Genomic DNA, 21,298 nt, shown 5'->3' on the forward strand with positions numbered 1-21,298 from the left:
AGCCCAAAGTTACAATGGTACCGTTGAATGTGTATTTGTAGACACTTTATTTTTTTAAAGACATGGATGAGGGAATAAATACACATGCCACTGTTCATCCATCCATCATTTCAGTAAAAAAAAAAAAAAAAAAGTATTGAAAAAACATTAATTAAAAGTTTAGAAACAAAAACGTTGGCATCTCCCTTCCCGTTTATTCCCCCCCACAAACCATCTGAAGTGACGCAAAGAGCAGAAATCATCCCACTGGGTACAAACGTCAATTCAACGTCTATTCCACATTGGTTCAACATCACTTAATTTCAATGAAATTAAGTGGAAACGTTGATTTACCCAGTGAAACTCCTCTGCTAGAGGTTCAAGCAGCTTGAAACATGGACAATATCTGCTTATTTTTCAGGCAGTGCAACACAGTCGAGCAGTCCTCAAATTCATACTGGCATCCATACACAAACACCAGGGTAGTGTTCAGTAGGGCACATCGTAACAAAACGTTATGCAACAGAATACGATCATGTGCCATTTCACTCCATTGCAACAATGTTTTCCCACTATTGCCCATGACAGCCCCTTGGTGATTGAAGTTTACTGAACTATCTGTATTGAGTACAATTTATAGACTGCACATAAGTATTGCATATCAAAAGATAACTGTCATTCAATGTAACATGTTTTTTCCCCCTCATCCTAAGTCAGTTATGAATTTTCAGAAAGAACAATGCTAATTAGAACATGGAGAGAGGGTTCTGGACAAAATATGGATTTTACACATGAACACAGTGGATGGTTGTCAATGTCAATCATATTTTGATGATAATTTCCCTCATGGTGTATAGAATACACACCACGATTGTTTTGCATTTTCTCAGCGACAATACAAGGCATTAAGCAAGGAATTCAATATTCAAAAGACAACTGAAACACCATTCCATTTGCCAAGAGGTGTATACATTAGCTAGTTCAATCCCAATGAGATCTTTCTCAAACAGACAGAAAACACATTAAAAGTGAATGAAAGCAAGATTTTCCCGAAGAAAACACAGATCTGAGGATAACCGTGCTTGAGAGGAGAAGTCACAACCTTTTTTGATTACAGAATATGACAAAAGCTGAATTTTGCAGGGGAGGAAACATCGAGTCTTGTTATTATTGGTCCTTCCAAAACAAAACATTTTGTATCAGGTATTTGTTCTGTTCTATGCAGGAAATTATAGTGGTCAAAATAAGGTTGTTTGCATGCAGGAAAGTATGCCTAAACCATAAGGGTAGAATAGAAACTTGAGGTCTTGGGTTCAGTTCATTCACTGGTTATTCCAGACTTGGTAAGTGCTCCTTGCTCACCATGTCAGTGAGAGGAGAGATGTATAAAGATCAACAAGGGGCATAAAGATCAACAGAAATTGAGAAAGGAGGGGGGGGGCGATTAAGGTGTCTGAGCTGATCCAGTGTCTTTCTGGTTTTCAACATATGGGTGGAAAAACAACCCCCCTCTTAAAAAAAAAGAAAAAGAAAATGGAGGAAACTGGAACAATTAAACATCGTCAATAAATACAATTAAATCTTCTCAGTTCCAGCTGTTATAACTCATCCCCTACATGCTTTTCTGACTTGTCTTTCTCTGTTGATTCTGAAAATGGAGAGGAATACAATATTATACTCTAGTATATAACAGTACAACATATTACTTTGAAAAGGTTTTATACTATCATAGTTGCGCCACCTTGAATGGAATGCCAAAATCTATTCCTTTCCATTAGATTCCCACTTGTGTAGCCAGAAATTGTAAGACACCTGGGTGCCAATTTTCACATGCAAAAGGATAGTTGCTTCGGCAGACGTACCTGTACTTGCAGTTTCATCTTTAGGCTGCGATTGGCTGGACGAATCTGTGTTCTGTCCAGTGGGCTCTTTGGTGGGCGGTTCCTCTCCTGGCTGCACCACCGGAGTGGCTTCTGTCAAATGAAAACAAATCCCACCAATGAAAAGATGGGTCTGATCGGTGATTACATTTTTGTCGAAAAGGGATCTTTGACAAGTTATTGCACACGTGATTACATGATTTCCTGTTTCAAAGCATTTTGCTAAGGTGTGGCCTGTTGAACATGACCCTCCCTATATATAAAGCCATAACAAAAATGGGTTGGGTTTTCCCCACTCTCTCTGACCTTTGTCTTTAGTCTCCTCCTTGGGAGGTATGACTTTCTCCTCTGTTTTGCTGCTGTTGGCCTTGCTGCTGCTCTCTGAGGCGGTGCTGTTGGCCTTGGCCTTGGCCCTGGGCTTGGCAAACTTGGCCTTGTTAAGCAGGTAGTGGACCTCGCGGTCCAGCAGAGACAGCTTGGACTCTATGTCTTTGGACAGCAGCACGGGCCGCTCTGTGGGAGAACGCTTCTCCTGCTCGGCCACCGTGTCGTTCTTCCACGTCTGTAGAAGAGGGGGAGGTGTTGGGGGGTAAACATGAACAAATAATAATAATAAAAAGGTTGTTTCTTTGTTCCACATTGATGACAAACGAGGGACAATAACCATGTGAACCACGTCATCTCATATTTGAGTAATTTTGAATTCTTGAGGTAATGGTCCATCAAAAACAAAATCTTGGCAAAGGTATCAATGAGTAAAACAAATAGAAGTTTATGAATCACACATACAATGGTCTCGTTGATGACTCTGTCTAACGTCTTCAGCTCCACTTCGGTGAAGATTTGGTCGTCCTCTGGTGTTAGTTTGACGCTCCTTGAGGAAAAAAAACATGTCAAATGGATGCATTGTAAATGTCACCTCTGAAGCTAAGCAGAGTTGGTTCTGGTCGCTCCCTGGATGGGAAACTCGATGCTGCTGGAAATGGCGTAAGAGGGCCAGTGGGGGGGCTCTAAGGAGATCCCAATGCCCCAGGGCCGTGAAAGGGACGGGTGCCATCTTTAGGATGGGATGTTAAAACGGTGTCCCGATTCTTTGGGGTCACTAAAGATCCAATGGCACTTATCGTAAGAGTAGGGGTGTTAACCCTAGTGTACTGGGTAAATTCCCAATCTGGCCCTCAATCCATCATGGCCACATAATCTAAAACTTCCAATTGGCTCATTCATCCCCTCCCCTTGTAACTCTTCCCCCCCCAGGTCGTTTCTGTAAAAGAGAATATGTTCCCAGTCAACTTAACTGGTAAAATCCGTTTAGCATTTTCCCTACTAATGGTTAAGGTTAGGATTGGGGAAGCTGATCCTAGAGCTGTCGGGACCCACCTGAGGAAGAAGCTGGAGTGGTTGAGCATGCTCTCCAGGGCGGCCAGGTGGTCGGGCCACTTCCTGCGCTCCTCCACACGGAAGAACATGGCCTTGCACAGTTTCCTGAGCTCCTGCAGCTTTTCCCGCAGCTCCTTGGTGACTGCAGAGTAGCCATCCTCATCCATCCAGGCCGACGCCTCGCTCAGCTTGGTCATGATGGTCTCCTTCTCCTCCTCTGACACCACCGCCTGGTACTCCTCCTGGTACATCTTGTCCTTAGGAGGAAGGAGAGGAAAGGGGGGGGGGGGGAAATTAGACAGCTGCAAGAAGTGGGTTATATACACACACCTATGGGGGGGGGGCATACTGGTGTTGTGCTGTTCTAACCTGGGTCTCAAAAATGAATGCCTCAAGGCTGTTCAGTGTCTTCTCCCTCTCCTGCTTCTCCAGGTCTCTATCAGTCAGGTCTTGGAGCCTGTCAGGTCAAGAGGAAATCAAAAACATTATTGCAGCCAATTTGGAGGTTGGAGGTTGCTGGGGCTCGAACCTGGATCTATCAGTCTGTGAAACAACTTAATCATTACACCAAGAGATCCAAAACCAATGGCGAAGTTGCTAGGTTTTGAACCAAGTCAGGATGCTACATGAATATCATTATAGATTGAAAAAATCTACGTTTAACTTCCCCACCCTGCACATTTGAAGCCTCCAAAAATGTCAGAAGGAAAGATAGCGCAACATACTTCTTGTTTGAGGAGGCGATAGCTTCCAAGCTAGGGTTAAGGATGTCGTTCACTTGGAGCTCCACTGAGACATCTTCAGAGAACTTAGTTCTCTTGTGAGGCTTGGCTTTCTTCGCCGCCGCTGCGTCCTTCTCCTCCTTCCCCGCCGCCTTCTCCTCCTCCGCCGCCTCCTTCTCCTCCTCCTCCGCCGCCTCCTTCTCCTCCTCCTCCGCCGCCTCCTTCTCCTCCGCCTCCTTCTCCTCCTCCTCCTCGCCGCCTCCTTCTCCTCCTCCGCCGCCTCCTTCTTCTCCTCCTCCTCCTCCGCCGCCTCCTCCTTCTCCGCCTCCTTCTCCTCCTCCGCTCCATTTTTTCCTCCCTCCTTTTCAGAGAAAGATGATTCATTTACATAATGGTAATGACACCTAGTTATTTAATGTCCAATTCAAACGGAGAACGAGGTAAAACTCATTCATGTGAGGTGTATACTTTACTGACAACATCCTGTAACCAAATGCTTCATACAAAACTTTAAGTTTCAAAATGTTCATTAAACACGAAAGCACTGAATACACCCCAGGGCTGAGCGTCCCGGTGTTCATGTGGTCTCCAACTGAGCAGAGTGCTTACCTGAGGGTCAGCCTTGCTGTCCAATGCCTCTCCCTTAGTCTTCTCTTGGGTTGGGACCTCCTCCTCCTGTTTCTCCCCAGGCTCCTGCTTCTCTTCCTGGGGAGCAGCCTCCTCCTTCTTGCTCTGCTCCTTCCCAGACTCTGAAGGAACCTCCTCCTCATCCTGGGCACAGAAACAATAGGGGAGAGGCAGGGAGTGTTAGACAGCAATGAACTAGTGTGAAGGAGAGGAACTCTGGAGCATGTTACATTAGGATGGGGACTGAGGAGAGGATTACCTGAACTGGTTCTGTCACATTTGCATTGGGCTCTGAGGATCCCCCTCCAAACAGGCTGGAAATGGTATTTCCTAGTTCTGACAAATCAAAAGAGACAGAATTCAGACATGGAAGAGACTATGACTGACTAATGGGGGGAAATCAGATGTCAATTGATTACATAAAACCCACTTGTCAGAGTTGATTCCTCATCCTTCTCCTCTACAATGGTCTCAAAGACAGACTCCACCTAAAAAATAAAAAATAAATATTAAAGCAATAGATCACCAAAATAAAATTATTTACATGTATTTTGCAACCATCTTTAAAAAAGTTAAATGTCTGATAAATTCTGTATCTGAGATTTTATTGTACTTCCAGAGAGGAGCTCCATAAGCATCAGAGGGGTGCACTGACCATAGAGATCACATCATTCACATTCTATAAGTAATTCTATGGTACTGACCCGGTCCAGGAGGAGCATGCCACTCTCATCCATGTTGAAGTGGGCCTTGATGCCCTTGGACTCAGCATCCATGTGCTTCTGGAAGCTGCTGCTCACCCCAGACAGCTGCACTGTGGTCAGGTTGAGAGAGCCAAACACACTGGCGGAGGAAAGGAAGAGAAAAAGAAGTGAGGTGGACATTTAAAATCAGATGCAACATAAGGTTGTGTTATGGCTGTTTATTTGATTTCTGTTACAATTCAAAACTGTATTTGTCCCCTTAGCCCTAATAGAATTGGCTAATAGCCAATGGCAAACTAATGCTGTTACAGTATAGTATATCCTTAATTTCCCAGAATTTTCCTTGGGAGAGGTGCTGCAGTGTTGTGACCTGACATCACCCTGATCCAATCACGCGCAACCAGAGAAAATCAACGACACCTGCCCTCTGTGCTTTCTCTGTCTGACCCTCCATCACAGAAGGCACTGAGGGAGGCTTAAACAATAGATTTTCGGACCGATTCATGCTACATTTGGATTGGTTTGTGCTCCTGTGGACCAATGCACTCGTATCTTAACATTTAAACCCGATTCTGATACGCGTCGGTGAATCGTTACATCTCTACTGTTTTGCCGTGTTGTTTCACACAGAGTGGGCTAAGTCTATGTGCCAGTTCCCTGGACACAGTTTAAACAAAGTCCTGGGAAAATAAAAACATGCTCAATGGAGAACCCATTTAATTAATCTGTGTCCAGGAAAACAGCCCTAAGTTCCTACCAATTAAACCCATCTTTATTGGAGAGGTGCTCACCTGAGGTCATTTTGGCCCAAGAAGCTGAGGTCTCCATAGTTGATGTCAAAGGCAAAGTCATCAGTGTAGCGGTTGAAGGTGATGACCTTGCGCTGGGGGTAGGGGGCCATCCTCTGGAACAGGATACGCTTGTTGTGTTTCAGGCTCCTGGAGCCATCCTCATCCTCCGTCTCCCTGGTGAACTCCACCTGGAGAATGAGAGTGATGAATGAAAAGATGAGCACCGTATGATAGAGTTGTGGTGCTAAGCTTTTCCATTCATTTTGGGTGGAGGTGTATAGCTGAACTTACATAACTGATGCCGTGGGATGTGGACCCATCTTAACCATTTTTTAATATATTTTTTAACCCCTTTTACTCCCCAATTTTGCAATATCCAAGTGGTAGTTACTGTCTTGTCCCATCGCTGCAACTCCCGTATGCACTCGGGAGAGGCGAAGGTCGAGAACCGTGCGTCTTCCGAAACACGACCCCGCCAAGCCGCACTGCTTCTTGACACAATGCATGCTTAACCTGAAAGCCAGCAACACCAATGGGTTGGAGGAAACGGCGTACAGCTGGCGACCAAAGTCTGAATGCGCCCGGCCGCCACAAGGAGTCGCTAGAGCGCGATGGGACAAGGACATCCCAACCGGCCAAACCCTCCCCTATCCCGGACGGGGCTGAGCCAAATTGTGTGTTGCTTCATGGGTCTCCCGGTCACATACAACGCAGCCTGGTATCAAACCAGGATCTGTAGTGACACAGCTAGCACAGTGACGCAGTGCCTTAGACCGCTGTGCCACTCGGGAGGCTTGACAATAGACAACTTTTGGGGTTTCGTCTCCTCTAAAAGGAATGGATGGATGGTAATGGAATTATTTAAAAAAAGGGATGGGGTTCAATGTTAAAGAATGAGCTGTGTTACCTGGATGGGGAAAACAGCTGCCTCCCTGACCAGGAAGGGTTTCACTTTAAAGGCCTTGCTGAGGGCAGCGGCCTGGTACACAGCACCCATAGCTGCAGCCTCGTCTGCATTGATGTTCTTTCCCAGCTCCTCTCTACACACACACACACACACACACACAGTGGTCAATGTCATGCAGATATCTTGTTTATTCAAAGTGATAGTTCACTCCAAAAACAAGGTTGGCCAGAGACATTGTCATACCTCAAAAGCAGTAAAATTCTGTGGATGTAAGGCATATCAAGCGTACGTGAACTAATCTTCAGTCTAATAAATCCATGTAATATACCGTTATTTCCGGACTATAAGCCGCTACTTTATTCCCACACTTTTAACCTTGCGGTTTATACAATGACGCGGCTAATTTATGGATTTTTCCCGCTTTCACAAGATTCATGCCGCCAAAAAACTGAGCACCGTCACAATGTGACGTAAATCGAGCGCGCTCAAACTTCCCATCATTCTGATTATGGTAGTAATTGTGTCACCCTCATCATGGCAAAGACATGGAGAAATGCATATGATGCAGCTTTCAAGTTGAAGGCGGTTGATCTGGCTGTTGGAAAAGGAAATAGAGCTGCTGCACGTCGCCACATCCTGACTGATGTCAGCCCATTCTTGCATAATCAATGCTTGGAGTTTGTCAGAATTTGTGGGGTTTTGTTTTTACACCCACCTCTTGAGGATTGACCACAAGTTCTCAATGGGGTTAAGGTCTGGGGAGTTTCCTGGCCATGGACCCAAAATATTGATGTTTTGTTCCGAGCCACTTAGTTATCACTTTTGCCTTATGGCAAGGTGCTCCATCATGCTGAAAAGGCATTGTTCATCACCAAACTGTTCCTGTATGGTTGGGAGAAGTTGCTCTCGGAGGATGTGTTGGTACCATGCTTTATTCATGGCTCTGTTCTTAGGCAAAATTGTGAGTGAGCCCACTCCCTTGGCTGAGAAGCAACCCCACACATGAATGGTCTCAGGATGCTTTACTGTTGGCATGACACAGGACTGATGGTAGAGCTCACCTTGTCTTCTCTGGACAAGCTTTTTTCCGGATCCCCCAAAACAATCGGACAGGGGATTCATCGGAGAAAATGACTTTACCCCAGTCCTCAGCAGTCCAATCCCTGTACCTTTTTCAGAATATCAGTCTGTCCCTGATGTTTTTCCTGGAGAGAAGTGGCTTCTTTGCTGCCCTTCTTGACAATAGGCCATCCTCAAAGTCTTTGCCTCACTGTGCGTGCAGATGCACTCACACCTGCCTGCTGCCATTCCTGAGCAAGCTCTGTACTGGTGGTGCCCCGATCCCGCAGCTGAATCAACTTTAGGAGACGGTCCTGGCACTTGCTGGACTTTTTTGGGCGCCCTGGAGCCTTCTTCACAACAATTGAAACGCTCTCCTTGAAGTGCTTGATGATCTGATAAATGGTTGATTTAGGTGCAATCTTACTGGCAGCAATATCCTTTTCTGTGAAGCCCTTTTTGTGCAAAGCAATGATGACGGCACGTGTTTCCTTGCAGGTAACCATGGTTGGCAGAGGAAGAACAATGATTCCAAGCTCCACCCTCCTTTTGAGTTCAAATAACAGACTGGAAGCGTCAATCAGCATAACAGAGTGATCTCCAGCCTTGTCCTCATCAACTCATACCTGTGTTAACGAGAGAATCACTGACATGTCAGCTGGTCCTTTTGTGGCAGGGCTGAAATGCAGTAGAAATGTTTTTTGGGGATTCAGTTCATTTGCATGGCAAAGAGGGACTTTGCAATTAATTGCAATTCATCTGATCACTCTTCATAACATTCTGGAGTATATGCAAATTGCCATCATACAAACTGAGGCAGCAGACTTTGTGAAAATAGATATTTGTGTCATTCAAAAACTTTTGGCCATGACTATACTATCCTCCATAGTACAAAGTCAACCTATTCTATTCTGCGTGATAAATAAATATTCCAAACATAGTCTTGGACAGTTGTGGGATGTGATAAGAGTAATACAACCACTAGCATCTAAAAACCTTTTTTATGCAATGTGGCTGACGCAACGGATCAGAACATTGAGCTTAAAATGTGGATAAACTATTAGGCCATTTCTTCACATAATAAGCGCAGCAATGCACACATGGTAGTAGGCTATAAGCAGGAATGTTCCATTACTGGAACACACCATTATCAAAAGTGACCGCAAATGCAATTATGCAGTAATGCTTTTATTGTAAAGGTGCATTTTTATGGTGAAAATGATCTTCCCCAAACTTGAAACTTATGCGATGCTTATATATGCCAGTTAGGCTCTACACCCCTTGCAAAGCAGATTGTGCTTAATTTGAAAAAGTTATTTGGCCACTTTAGTTGTGATACAAACCGTATTAAAACATATAGCCTTATGGGCTAGGCTCCATGAGGTGTGTGACTATTGATGGACTCTGGATTCTAACTCCTGAACTTGGGATAGGGTTAATTATCAGGTATCCTATTGAAATATTGAGTGCTTCGGTTTAGAGGGTCAACACTAGAAGTTGGTTATTTTTTCCTCTGCATTGTTGGGAAGGGCCTGTAAGTAAGCATTTCACTATTGGTCTACACCTGTTGTTTACAAAGTATGTGACAAATAACATTTTATTTGATGTACAGTAATGCCGTGGAAGGCTTGCTTACACCAGTCCAGTCATGTCACAATATATTATGTGCTAGCCATAAGACTAAGAAGAGTACGTATTTACATTGCTTGAACATTTCTCTTCTTAGTCCTATGGCTAATGATATACATTTTGAGGGTATTCGAACAGGATATTGCCTTTGTAATTGTCTCCTCTATCCCTAACTCCATGCAAATGTCCATTTGTCTCTCCTGATCTCTATTGATGCTTCCTTGACCCAGAGTAAATTACATATGGATGGTCAGATATGGTTTTTGACACGCTCACTACAGTTGTCCTCCTTTCAGGCTTACAAGCTGCGAGTGACCCACCTGTACCCGCTCAAGCAGCACAGCATTTTGGTCTCGGTTGGGCAGGACGAGCAAGGAGTTAACCCCCTTGTAAGAACATTTGTAGGATGTATTTAATACAGACTATCAGAAATAGAGTGTGTTAGTTTTCTTGGTTATTTGTGAACTGTTATTAAAACCATTATTAAAAAGTCAGGTCACATTAAGGGAGGAACAGTTTATTTCCCGCGCCACTTAATTTCCTGCCTAGCAACAGAGATGTAGTGTTGAGAGGAGATTCCACCCCAAATTGGGGTACATACAGTTGAAGTTTACATACACCTTAGCCAAATACATCTAAACTCAGTTTTCCACAATTCCTGAAATGTAATCCTAGTAAAAAGTCCGTTAGGATCACCACTTTATTTTAAGAATGTGAAATGTCAGAATAATAGTAGAGAAGCTTTTATTTCTTCCATCACATTCCCAGTCGGTCAGAAGTTTACATACACTAATTTGTATTTGGTAGCATTGCCTTTAAATTGTTTAACTTGGGCCAAACGTTTTGGGTAGCCTTCCACAAGCTTCCCACAAAAAGCTGGGTGAATTTTGGCCCATTCCTCCTGACAGAGCTGGTGTAACTGAGTCAGGATTGTAGGCCTCCTTACTCGTACATGCCTTTTCAGTTCTGCCCACAAATTTTCTATGGGATTGAGGTCAGGGCTTTATGATGGCCACTCCAATACCTTGACTTGTTATCCTTAAGCCATTTTGCCACAACTTTGGAAGTATGCTTGGGGTTATTGTCCATTTGGAAGACCCATTTGCGACCAAGCTTTAACTTCCTGAGTGATGTCTTATGTTGCTTCAATACATCCACATAATTTCCCCTTTCACATGATGCCATCTATTTTGTGAAGTCCACCAGTCGCTCCTGCAGCAAAGCACCCCCACAACGATGCCATGGTTCACCGTGCTTCACGGTTGGGATGGTGTTCTTCGGCTTGCAAGCCTCCCCCTTTTTCCTTCAAACATAACGATGGTCATTATGGCCAAACAGTTCTATTTTTGTTTCATCAGACCAGAGGACATTTCTCCAAAAAGTACGATCTTTGTCCCCATGTGCAGTTGCAAACCGTATTCTGGCTTTTTTATGGTGTTTTGGAGCAGTGGTTTCTCGTTTTAGTGTGGATATAGATACTTTTGTACCGGTTTCCTCCAGCATCTTCACAAGGTCCTTTTGCTGTTGTTCTGGGATTGATTTGCACTTTTTGCACCAAAGTACGTTCATCTCGAGGAGACAGAACGCGTCTCCTTCCTGAGCGGGATGACGGCTGAGTCGTCCCATGGTGTTTATACTTGTGTACTATTGTTTGTATTTATGAACATGGTACCTTCAGGCATTTGGAAGTAGCTCCCAAGGATGAACCAGACTTGTGGGGGTCTACAATTTATTTTCTGAGGTCTTGGCTGATTTTTTTTCGATTTTCCCATGATGTCCTAAACGACTTGCCAAAACTATAGTTTGTTTACAAAAAATTTGTGGAGTGGTTGAAAAACTAGTTTTAATGACTAACCTAAGTGTATCTAAACTTCCGACTTCAACTGTATCCATCACTATTGTAACCCATCAGACTTTTCATATACTAAATAATATATCACATTTGTTTTGATTTAGATTGGACCATTATGCACCTGCATCGAAATAGGGGCAGCGGGGGAAAAAACCCACATGTCATATATGCACATAGAGTTGAAGTAGGAAGTTTACATACACTTAGGTTAGTCATTAAAACTAGTTTTTCAACCACTCCACAAATTTCTTGTTAACAAACTCTAGTTTTGGAAAGTCGGTTAGGACATCTACTTTGTGCATGAGTACCAGGTAGTTAGCAAGTTTGGTAGGCTACTAATAACCAGCAGCAGCATCAGAGCTTGGAGAAGCCTAATTACCATGACTAAACAGTCATGTGGAATTTAACTGCCCGTGTGGTGGTAATACGGTCACCGCAACAGCACTAGACATACTTACTTCCCAACGGATTTGAGCAGCACCTCCTGCACCTTAGGCACTCGGGTGGAGCCGCCCACCAGGATCACCTGCTCAATCTCGTCCTGTTAGAAGACAATGTTGGAAGATATACAAACAGTATTTGCAAATAACAAACATTAACATAACACGTGTTTGTTCAATCTATAAATCCCTGAAGGCTTGTCATGCTGAAACATGTCAGAGTTTAACATATTGTTCCATTGAACATTCCACCACATTAAATAGGAATTTCATATCAAACCGATATCAAAGTGCAACTTTTTAGTCACACAGACATCAACTATCCTACTTCAGTTTTTGATTCTAAGGGCTCCAGACTAACATTTCTCCCTGGCGGCACTTTTTTAGTTTGTGGCACCAGCCCATAATTGAGGAACAAAACAAACAAAAAAATTCAGCAGCTTCACACAATAAAATACACTTGAGTCATCTTATAAAGTCAATATAAAATTCATTCACAATGCCTTAAGTGTACTAGACTACTGAGATATACAAATAAGTTGTTATAGCCAACATGTCCAAGCAGGAAAGCATGATTCTAAATACTTTGATATGCAACCTAATCCAGCCCCCCACACCTCTGAATCAGAGGGGTTGGGTTAAATGCAGAAGATACATTTCAGTTGTACAACTGACTAGGTATCCCCCTTTCCTGTGATTGTCATGAATTTTAGGTAGACTTGACTATTTTACTCTCAAAATAGGGTGCCAGAATTTCTCAGTTCAATAGAGATGAATTGTCCTTCCTTTTTATGTGCATCAATATTATAATTAGGCCTCATTCAACAAAACTAAAAACACAGCTAGATCTCTAACTAAATATAACACCTACTGCTAGTAGCCACGTATTCATATAACAGTAAATGTAATGTCCTAAAAAGGACTAGTGCACTCGCGGTAGCTGATGCGCAATTTCGCAGGCTCCATATTTCAAAGCCATATGAGATATCGTGATTGTAAAACCGTGTGCTTTGAGCTCAATAGTGATTGTTAAGGAATAAATTATTCTACAGAAGGCAGAGACCCTCCTCTCTTTAATATTGACAACAAGTTGCTTCCAAAGTTGTGTTTCACGGAGGGGCACACGAGGGGGAAGAGAAAGTTTGAGATGCTTGCACCTTACAGCAGCCGGCCTCAGCGAAACAGGCAGGCACAGCGGCAGCACAGCCACTTCTATTACAGAAATCATGAGGATAAAGCCCTTTACTGTTGAACAAATTCATGGTTTTATCTGCCCCCAAAAATAAGATGTTTTGATTGAGGTGACCATGTGCAGATCACACCAGTGTAACCAAAAATGATTTAACTGGCACAGCCAAGTCAAAGGGTTACAGTCTGGAGCCCTGGACCCTGGTATGCAATTGTGATTAGATAATGCATTCTCTTAAAATCCTAAGGAGCGTAGACATTCCACAGACCCAGGGGATTGGGAAACTACAATGATCTTTTTGATACTGCCAATTTTCCTGTGTTTTTTTGTGGGTCAAATTATGCTTTTGTCTACGTCATTGTTTATGCATAAAAGACAGTTTCCCCCAAGAGGTAGATATAGTGATTGATCAATAAGATCAAATGTTCATTAGGGCACACGATGGGAATAAAAAATAAAAAATTATTTTGCAACAGGAGTCTCTTCCTGTTTCAGTCAATTTTTTCCCATTGTGTTAATAATGAATAAACACAAACTATGGTGACTCACCAGGGACATCTCTGCAGAGCTAAGGGCCTCCTGTACAGGTCCAGGCACTCTCTCAAACAGGTCAGCACACAGGGCCTCAAACTCCACACGGGTCACCTTGGCCTTGAAGTCCATTTCATCTAGAAGCCCCTCCACCTGAACATCATACAGCAAGAGTGAGAACATTTAGTTTAGATTACAGTATAGCGCTATGGTGACAATGAAACTGACAGAGCAGCATGTCCCTTCACCTGTGCCATGAATTCGGCGTTGGCGCTCAGCACCGTCTTGAGTCTCTGGGCCTCCTTGAGGAGCTTAGCCATGGCGCGGTGGTTCTCCCTCACGTCCTTCTTGGTCTTCTTCTGCTCGTTGAACAGCTTGGCTAGGTGGTCCCGCAGCCGCAGATCCATCTCAAAGCCCCCTAGAGAGCGGTCAAACCTGGCCAGAGATGGAGAACATCTGCTAGGTTAGGAACATTTGGGAAATGCGCTTGTCATAGCTCCACCATAATTTAAAACACAACAACTATTACTTCATATTGATCAGAGTAGAGGTTAAGGTGTGTGCTTTCCCCAACATCCTGTGTGTGTGTGTGTGTATACAGGCCCTTTCGTCTCACCCTACTCCTCGGATCTGGAGCTGTGGCTGGGTGCCAGAATCTTTGGTCTTGACCGTCTGGTATGTGACGATGGTTGCCGTCGTGCTGCCTGAACCCATGTCATAGAACATCATGTTCTGTAGAGGGAGACAACAGGCATGACTATAAGACTAGGGTTACACAAAGCAACTTTAATGCAATTACAGGTTGAAAGAGACATCTTAAGCAACTTTGCTTACACATGAAGCAACTTATGAAGCTCAAAAAGTTACCAGTTGGTTCTGAATATAACAACCTAGTTCAATATAATAAAAAAAATCCAAATGTAAAAGCAGCATAGATAGTGCACCTGAGCTGTGCTGTTGATGTCTTTCCTCCTGAAGACACCATAGTTGAGCGCCACCGCCGTGTTGTCGTTGATGAGCTGAAGAACCTTAACACCTGCCATCTGTGCGGCCTGCAGGACCGCCCTACGCTCTGCCTGATTGAAAAAGGCTGGGACGGTGATCACTGCATCTTTGATGGGCTGCTCTGTAAGCGAGAGTAAAATACATTGTCAGGCGGGGTTTCAAAATAATTATACAACACATAAAATGTTGAATGAGAAAACCTTTTCCCCATACTACTAGTGAACATACAAACCTGCAAAGTCCTGAGCCAGTCCACGTGAATAGTTCAAAACCATGCCCAGGAGCTCCTCTGGAGAGTACTGCATTACTCTGTAGGAAAACAGAGAGCAGGCATTAGAACTAAGCAATCTATTCCACAACTACAGCATAAGACATACTGGATCAATAACATTGTCACAGGCTGTGTAATGTGTTATTTAGGCAGTATGCAAAGGAACGTCATACACTAATAACTGATAAGTGTTTGGGTAAGCATTTTGCCCCTCATCACCAATGGCTCATAGACTTGAGTATTATTTGTACTCTTCAAAAGTACTTCAACAATGAATCACTTGGCTCAATCTGCTGCTAAAACGAAAGAAAAAGATAATCAATGATAGGAAATCAGATAAGACTTACTCCGAGTTTCTAAAGACAACTGTGTCCCGACTCGCATCTTTCACCAGTTGGTGCTCGGAGAAACGTTTCTGGTAGAACGCCACCTGTGGGTTGTCGTGCTTCTTGCCTAGGAGGCTCTGAAGATACCTATAGACAAATTTGGGGTTCTTCACAGACTGCGGATGAAAGAGAAATCCAAATCAAAGTCAGTGTAGATATGAATTAATTAACTGTATAGATCCCCAGAGGGAAATACAGAGTACTAACTGTATGATATACATTTTAAAATGTGTGACCTGGTAGGTTCCTATGACAAAGGGCCAGTGGTGAAATGTACTTAATAAAACATACTTTAAAGTATTACTTAAGTTGTTTTTTGGGTTATATGTACTTTATTATTAGATTTTTACTACTATATTTTTGCCAACTTTTACTTTACTACATTAAAAAAAAAAAAAAGTACTTTTCATTCCAAACCCTAAACCCATAAGTACTTGTTACATTTTGAATGCTTAGCAGGACAAGAAAATGGTCCGATTCACACATTTATCAAGAGAAGATCTCTCGTCATCCCTACTGCCTCTGATCAGGCGGCCTCACTACACACACACACACACACATGCTACCTTTGTAAATTATGTCCGAGTGTTGGAGTAGCCCTGGCTATCCGGAAATAAAAACAAACAAAAAATACCCCAAAAATGGTGCAGTCTGGTTTGCTTAATATAAGGAATTTGAAATTATTTCTGCTTTTACTTTGTACTTAAGTATATTTTTGCAATTACATTAACTTTGATACTTAAGTATATTTAAAACCAAATACTTTTACTCAAGAAGTATTTTACTGGGTGACTCACTTTTATTAGAGTCATTTTCTATTAAGGCATCTTTACTTTTACTCAAGTATGACAATTGGGTACTTTTTCCACCACGACAAAGTGCCTTACCACTCCTAATGCACCGTCTCCAAAAAGTCGCTCATTTTCTTTCAAACACACGGCTATTGGAGTTTTCCTCCTGGACTCCCTGTGCCACACAAAGGAAAAGAGAGTCCATTGAAACATGAAGCTTTGAGAATGCATTTTATCATTAACTGACACTTCATTCCCTCTCTCAACTGTTCAGTTACCCAATTTCGTTTTCCACACTTTTCAGAGGCATGCATGTGTTAAGATGGCACAGACCCACTTAGTTATTTCCAAGTTAGCTATTGTTCCTTACAATGTATGTTATCTTATTAAACATCAGCAACAATGGATGTTAATAGTTGTGAATACATAAAAAACAAACATGAAATGGAGTAGGGATTTCCATCTAAAAGCACAAAGTCAATAATCCATGGTGATATGGTTAGAAATAAAGGCAATACTCACTTGTTTAAAGCAATCTCCATTGGCACGCCAGGTTTTACTATCGCTACTTTCATCCACTCACTGCCTAGGTCAACTGACATGACTGCTACAGAGGCTGTATGGACAAAATAATGGGTATGGTTATTGTATTACCTGTACTTTTGTAATAACAAAGTGATTACACAATTTAGGTGAGAAAAGACTAAAGAGGATTAGCTTCAATAGTTTCTCACTGGCTACAGTGGTGTGGTGGCAATGTGCGCAAATAATGTCAAATGTTTTGACAAGTCCTTCGCGTCAGTTGAAATGAAATCATTGTTCACCCGTGCATCAGTAAATTAACTTGTGTAAATAGGTACAAATATGAACTGCGCATCATATTGTGAAGTGACACAGTAGAGTAGATTAACTAAAATCTCTACATGTGTCCATTTTATTCTCACACTCAAAATGGAGGCATTCAGATGTGTTGAAATTTGCATTTGGTGTTAGGCAAATATGCCAGTGCTTGATGCAGGCAGGTGTCTTGGATGGAATAAGCATGTGCAGCGTTAGTACCCGTTTGTGAAGGCAGCAGAGCCAGGACAAGGCAGAAGAGAGCCCATAACATCTTCCTCCTCATGGTGACCTGTACACACAAAGCAGAACAAAGACATTGATTTTCAAACCCTAATAGCAGCCTCCCTGGTGACATGGTAACTGTGCTCAATATAATTGGTTCACTATTGTGAGACCTCATAAGGAGCAAAATTATTGGCAACTCAGGAATCTATCAAAGATACATTCGCTTCTATATGTACAAAGCCCTTTGCTACAAATGTCCTTGGTTTTAAAAGTCAACTTTGGGAATCAAATATCTTTTACTACAACCTTCCAGTCTGTGCAGTCCCACATGCTCAAGAAGTTAGATTTTTTTATTGAATGCATATAAGCAAATAGGAAACAAGTGTGCTGTTTCAGGAAGGAAATAGTGAGGACAGCTGCATGCTCTAGAAGCAGCAAAGCAAATGCAGTGCTTTGTGAAAGTATTCAGAGCCCTTTACTTTTCCACATTGTTACATTACAGCCTTATTCTAAAATATATTAAATACATTTTCCCCCTTATTCTACACAACACCCTATAATTAAAAAACAATAATACCTTATTTACATAACTATTCAAACCCTTTGATATGAGACTTGAAATTGAGCTCAGGTGCATCCTTTTTCCATTGATCATCCTTGAGATGTTTAACAACTTGATAATTAGAGTCCACCTGTGGTAAATTCAAATAATTGGACATTATTTGGAAAGGCACACACCTGTCTAAATAAGGTCTCACAGTTGACAGTGCATGCCACAGCAAAAACAAAGCCATGATGAGGTCGAAGGAATTGTCCGTAGAGCTCTGAGACAGGATTGTGTCGAGGCACAGATCTGGAAGGGTACCAAAAACTTTAACATCAAAAGTCCACAAACAGTGGCCTCCATCATTCTTAAATGGAATAAGTTTGGAATCACCAAGACTCTTCCTAGAGTTGGCTGCCCAGCCAAACTGAGCAATCGGGGGAGAAGGGCCTTGTTCAGGGATGTGACCAAGAACTCAATGGTCACTGACAGCACTCTAGAGTTCCTCTGCGGTGATGGGAGAACCTTCCAGAAGGACAACAATCTCTGCAGCACAACACCAATCAGGGCTTTCTGGTAGAGTGGCCAGACAGAAGCCACTCAGTAAAAGGCACATTAGGCAAACTCCGAATGGGCTGTCAAAGGCACCTAAAGGACTCTCCGACCATGAGAAATAAGATTTTCTGGTTCGGATAAAACCAAGATTGAACTCTTTGGCCTGAATGCCAAGCGTCACGTCTGGAGGAAAACTGGCACCATCCCTACGGTGAAGCGTGGTGGTAGCAGCATCATGCTGTGTCGATGTTTATCAGTGGCAAGGACTGGGGGACTAGTCAGGATCAAGGGAAAGATGAACAAAGCAAAGTACAGAGATCATTGATAACCTGCTCCAGAGAGCTCAGGACCTCAGAGAGGGGCAAAGATACAACTTCCAACGACCCTAAGCGCACAGCCAAGACATTGCAGGAGTGACTTCGGGACAAGTCTCAGTCCTTGAGTGGCCTAGCCAGAGCCCATACTTGAACCCGATAGAACATCTCTGGAGAGACCTGAAAATAGCTGTGCAGCGACGCTCCCCAACAAAACTCGAGGCTGTAATCGCTGCCAAAAGTGCTTTGACAAAGTACAAAGTAAAGGGTGTGAATACTTATGTAAAATGTGATATCAGTTTAATACATTTGCCAACATTTCTAAATCCGTTTTTGCCATGTCATTATGGGGTATTGTGTGTAGATTGAGAGGGGAAACAATATTCAATTTTAGAATAAGGCTGTAAAGTAAAATGTGGGGGGAAAAAAAGGATCTGAATGCACAAGAGATTGCATCTCAAGATCCCTCCGGTCCGAGTGTCCATTCCTTCACCTGCACTGTTGAACAGGAGGAGAGGTAAAAGCAAATGCCTGGTGGGCATACACCATATTGCTTTCCCCTATAATAGCCTCTTTCAACACCAGTGCAGATGTAGGAAGAACAGTTTAGAATATTACAATTATCTGCCATTACTCTTCAGCACCTCATAGGGTTCTTTAGACATCAGTTCCAAACTCTAGGTGTCAGCTTGTCCAGGTGCAGTCAAGGTACAGTAGCATGCCCTTTGATCTTAACGCGCAATCTAATTGGCCTGATCCCACCGACGAACTTCTTTGACACGTGGCATGAATTGTACAGTACCTTTTCAAGTATTCTACTTAGCAAATCAGAGTAGATTAGTTCTGTGACTGTCAATTGAAGTGCTTGATGGAGTCAGGAAGCATGGTGACATATTGAAGTAATACTTTTTCTAGCTGCGGACTAGGGCACGGAATGAAGGATATAGCATAGCAAAGGTCTCAAGTGGCAAATAGCCATTAGCTTGTTGATTGCCTATATAGCATGCAGTTATTCAAATACATGAGCGTAGAAACTTCTAGTCCCATCAGAGTACTGACGTACTACTATGGACGCCCAGAACAGGTGATGCCTTGAGCATTAAAAAAAAACAAAGCAGTCTTTGGTTCTGGAAACAGGTTCAACGAGCTAACTTAGGTTAGGTAAAAAAAAAAGCCATATAGTTAACTAGAATACTATACACCTTAAATAAAAATCTCAACCAGCCTAGCAAGTTTATTTGAAATGAGGCTGTTAGGAAATAACCGCTAGTTACTGCTTCAATTAACCTATGAACAACAGTATTTGCAGGTAGATAAAGAATGGAAAAACAATGACTTAGCTAGCTAGGCACATTTATGAGAGGAGTGACAGAGCAGACCCTTACCTTCTCGAGCCGGCAGCAGTTGAGTTTTTTTAAAGCAGGCTGATTTACACAAAAATATCAAAATGAGAGCACGACTTGCAACAAGCTAAAACTTCCAATCTCGTATTATTTGCGTTGTATGTTTCTTACTGTTGGCTATATGTATTGACTGAAAATATCTTCATAGCCACACTAATAACGGTTTATTGATTTTCCCTTGCTATATCACCGGCTTGTTCTCACCATAGGGCCCAGAACGCGGCGTGATCTCATTGGATCCACTCGAGTCGTTGTTCCGCTAGGAGAGCGCTGACACATAGAGCCTGCCTTCTACGTTCCAAGTACTGCAGAGCGATAGGTCCACGTGCAGTGATGGCTGGCGAGAAGAAATCTTTGTCGATGTGTGATTGGTCCACGTTCAATTGATGGGGGGGAAATTATATAACGACATTGTCTTAAGGTGACCTACTTTATCGGCGACTACTAGTAGTTGTAGTCAAAACACTGTTGTAGTCCATTTAATTGATTCCTGATTGATTGATTGATTTATTGATCTGACTATCCATGACTTATTGGTACATATGTTTAATTTTAATGAGTTCTTATCTTTATTTTATGCAAGTAAAAAAAACGATTTAATGGGTGGTATGTCAAAACTAACATGACGAACACCGAACAACTTTATTTTCTGACCTTCACACTTACAGCCTGCCGCCTACATTGATATTCATATTATATCGTGTGTTGATTGAATTTTCATTTTATTTGTATAATTTACATTTATCGCTCTCATTCCTCTCTCTCGCGTGACTTGTGGGTGGGTATCACATGATTTAGTCACTGTGAGGATACAGTGCGAAGAGAATGGCTGCATTCTTACAGTGGAGACGATTTGTATTTTTTGATAAAGAGACAGTGAAGGACGTTGGAGATAATGGGAAAAACGTAGTTCTCCCCATCGGCATATCGGCTTGTGACTCGGGCCGGAGCCACATCATTCTTGGAGATATTCTTTCAGTGTTTTCCATGATGTGAACAGCCTAGCTAGCTATTGCTCGCTAACTTGATGCACAGACACCCCTCCCTGCAAGCAGTCTGTCTAAGCAAGTGAGCTAATAATGCTTCCTAGCTAGTTCCAAGTAAGGAAATTATGAATAATGATTTAGCTAGTTAAATAGCAACATGTGAGTTGGCTAGTATGCTAGCTGACGTTAGCAAACAGCCAGGACATGAGCCTTTTTTAGTTAACTAGGTAAGAAGCTAGCCTAGGTGCCAGTTTGAGAAATTAGCTTGAAGGGAGTGAATCAAAAATA

At 42.6% G+C, this 21,298-nt stretch overlaps 1 protein-coding gene across 1 annotated transcript; it reads right to left on the bottom strand.

Moving 5' to 3' along the window:
* Positions 1 to 23: 23 nt before the first annotated feature.
* Positions 24 to 20,326, bottom strand: LOC115136031 (hypoxia up-regulated protein 1-like). Its single transcript, XM_065023761.1, has 26 exons — positions 20,229 to 20,326; positions 20,007 to 20,045; positions 17,203 to 17,272; positions 16,666 to 16,759; positions 16,240 to 16,318; positions 15,314 to 15,468; positions 14,928 to 15,004; positions 14,635 to 14,816; positions 14,307 to 14,422; positions 13,939 to 14,125; positions 13,709 to 13,843; positions 11,989 to 12,071; positions 6,991 to 7,123; positions 6,084 to 6,271; positions 5,293 to 5,431; positions 5,019 to 5,076; positions 4,848 to 4,924; positions 4,571 to 4,732; positions 4,218 to 4,322; positions 3,965 to 4,146; positions 3,609 to 3,696; positions 3,240 to 3,496; positions 2,649 to 2,733; positions 2,166 to 2,421; positions 1,842 to 1,952; positions 24 to 1,627 (listed from the first exon to the last, which is right to left on the bottom strand). Exons 1-26 carry the CDS (start codon positions 20,301 to 20,303, stop codon positions 1,578 to 1,580), a joined length of 3,183 nt encoding a protein of 1,060 aa, XP_064879833.1. The 5' UTR covers positions 20,304 to 20,326; the 3' UTR covers positions 24 to 1,577.
* Positions 20,327 to 21,298: the final 972 nt, after the last annotated feature.

The sequence above is a fragment of the Oncorhynchus nerka genome, linkage group LG10, assembly GCF_034236695.1.
Source record: "Oncorhynchus nerka isolate Pitt River linkage group LG10, Oner_Uvic_2.0, whole genome shotgun sequence".
Classification (NCBI taxonomy): Eukaryota; Metazoa; Chordata; class Actinopteri; order Salmoniformes; family Salmonidae; genus Oncorhynchus; species Oncorhynchus nerka.